General features: G+C 42.5%; 1 protein-coding gene across 1 annotated transcript; it reads left to right on the top strand.

The window, feature by feature from the left end:
* Window positions 1–1,688: 1,688 nt before the first annotated feature.
* On the top strand, window positions 1,689–2,768 carry LOC121193353 (gastrotropin-like). Its single transcript, XM_041055592.1, has 4 exons — window positions 1,689–1,755; window positions 1,891–2,066; window positions 2,240–2,329; window positions 2,718–2,768. Exons 1-4 carry the CDS (start codon window positions 1,689–1,691, stop codon window positions 2,766–2,768), a joined length of 384 nt encoding a protein of 127 aa, XP_040911526.1.
* Window positions 2,769–2,993: the final 225 nt, after the last annotated feature.

The raw sequence follows: 2,993 nt of genomic DNA, 5'->3' as shown, positions 1-2,993 counted from the left end.
ATATTAGGAAAAAAGTTTAATAGCACAAAATTGGAATAAATGCAGTTGTAGTGCATGTACATCAATCCATGCACAAATCATGGCCCTGTGTTTAACATCCACACACACAAACACAGAGCACAATGTTAGTCCCAGCAGATTACTGAAGTTACAGTTGCTTCAGAATCACTGTTTGTACATCAGCTGCTTAGTTATGAGCTGACAAGTAAGGTACCGTCATATTCATGTAAATGTACTGACTGTGGGATTATTATTATTATGTAACACCAATACTGTGCTGATACCTTCATATCAGGGCCATTTGGCATTAGCTCCCTTCAAGAACCCAGTGTCCAAACTGACTATAAAACCATTTGTGTGTGTTCTTATGCCCACTGTGAGTTGTTCATGTGCCTTTATTCCTCCATGCTCCCATTAGGTACAGTGCACACAGTGCACTATAGATAGCAACTTCCTTACATTTTGCCCAGAGACTCAGAAACCAACCACCTACAGACGGGTGAAAAATGAAAGGAAAAACCTGAATAAATGAGCGGAGAAACGAATGCAGATGCTTCCACACAGGTGCGCCGCGTGGTACAATTAAGCAGAAAATATCACAAAATATCCTGCTCTGTGGCTCTGTGGATAAAAATCCTAAACAGGTCCAGCAGATTCTGAATTTGTCTGAAGACTGAAGAGGAAATATCTAAGTGCCTCTGACAGAGGGTTCATTGTTGGGGCAGAGACAGGCTGGTGTTTCAATAGGAACAGTGACTAAAGTGACATCTGTCAATGGGAAAGAAATCAGTTGATGACTGTGAAACCCGTGCATTAGTTTGAAATGATTAAAAAAAACAAGAGCTTGCTTAGGTGCTGGACGCCCACATTGACGGGGTCTGGTGTCTTTTGGAGGACTGGTGTTCACCCTTCCAGTAGAGTCCAGAGACTCGTGGAATCCATGCCAAGGTGCAGTGAAGCTGTTCTGGTGGCCGAACACCTTACTCAGACACTTACTGTTGGCTTTCATTTTTCACTCACCTATGATGCTATGATACCACCAGAGTTTTCTGTCTGAGACACAGTGAACAAAGATATTATTGGGGCTCTGACCACTTAAACTCACAAAGTAACCATTTGAGTGGCTGTATATACAAATGTGTAAATTATAAAGTAAATTATAAAGTCATTGAAAGACTCGTATTACATTTCATCATATTCTGGAACGTTTTCAATGCCAGTCTATGAATGAAGACCTTGAACGAGTTCATGATGATCTTTTTACAGATCAGACCATTCACAACGTAAAGATAACAAACTATCTCAGATAGAGGGAATGTGTAATTTCAAACAAAGCTCTTTATTTGATTTTAAACCCCACCATAGTAAAAGTGGAGGATATGACCATAAAGCCATTGCAGGAGAGTTCATTGACCTGGAGGTGAGCGATGAGCAGTCAGCGTTTTACTCACTGCCTGGGAGCTCCATAAACGCCCGTTTATGCGGGTTATTGCCCTCTCCCTTGTAGCCCATTGTAGTCATCATCTTCAGCTGTAACTGCTCTCTTGTGTCACCACATACAGATGAGGGAGGTGGCAAGAGGTGTACAGTATATAAACAGGGACCAGTCTTGGTCTCAGTACCTTGCTTTTCCCTCAGCTTGCCTCAGTATCTCTGCTCACACGCCTCCACCCACCAACACCACCGAAATGGCCTTTGCTGGAAAATGGGAAACTGAGACCCAGGAGGGATATGACGAGTTCTGCAGGCTGCTTGGTAAGAACATAGGCTGAATCTGAAACCCTTCTTAGCCTCACAACACATACATTTTAATACCATACTTCTGTCCTCTGATTTTCTAGATCAACTGGCTTTTACAGTCTCACACTCCTTCTTCTTTTCCCACTCTAGGTATCCCCGAAGACATCATTGAGAAGGGCCGTGACTACAAGCTGATCACAGAGGTCACTCAGGACGGAGATAACTTCTCCTGGACCCAGATCTACCCCACCAACGCCAAGGTCACCAACAAGTTCACCGTTGGCAAGGAGTGTGACATGGAGACCATTGGAGGAAAGAAATTCAAGGTAGGAGGCAGAAAGAATCCAGAGCTTGTTCTGTAATCATGTTTATTTCTTAAGTTCCAGCTGTGCAGGGCAGAAACATGAAGCCATGAAGGTGATAATAAACCCAGCAGAAAGGGGAAGAGAGCGCAAATGTACCCTGGTTCCCTGACTGATTATAGCCCATGTGTTTTCAGGCCACAGTGCACATGGAGGGAGGCAAGCTGAGCGTGGCCTTCCCCAACTACCACCACACCTCTGAGATCAGCGGAGGCAAGCTTGTTGAGGTAAACACACTCACTTACGCTTTTAGTGCTGAGAACCTGGTGTGATCACAGCGGTCATTATGCTCAGTGCCTCAGAGGGATCATCACAGACATTAATGTTATATTTCTGCAGCTGAGGAACAGCATCGGTAATGTATAAAATCTGAGCTGATGTGAGATAATTCTCCAAAAGTTACTAAATCTGTTGTTCTGTTTGTTCCTGTTCCCATCTCTCGAGAAACTCTCAACAATTAACTTACAAATTCTTTGAAAATTAGGAAAAATAAGGCCCAAGCAATGAGCAAAACAATCTCTTTTGATGATGTATGTTTAGACATTTAGACAACAAGGTACTGGAATAACATATTTCCTACTTTAACTATTTACATCTTTGTCTGTCTTTCTCTAGACCTCCAAAGCCGGTTCTGTTGTGCTGAAGAGAACCAGCAAGAAGATCTAACTGCTGACTGACCATTGACCTCTTTAACAGTTACAACAGAGACCTCAGAGCTACAGCAACGGCAATTAATAAACTAAGACCATGACATGAACATGGATCTGTGTTTCTAGTGTGTGTGTGTGTGTGTGTGTGTGTCATACCTTTCAGGACAATGTGTGACTTTTAGACATAAAAAAAATTGAAATATAAGGGTCAATGCAAGAATTTGGAAAAGCCATTTGATTA

The sequence above is a fragment of the Toxotes jaculatrix genome, chromosome 14 (genome assembly GCF_017976425.1).
Source record: "Toxotes jaculatrix isolate fToxJac2 chromosome 14, fToxJac2.pri, whole genome shotgun sequence".
NCBI classification, from domain to species: domain Eukaryota; kingdom Metazoa; phylum Chordata; class Actinopteri; family Toxotidae; genus Toxotes; species Toxotes jaculatrix.
This window is presented reverse-complemented; position numbering and strand designations above follow the sequence as displayed.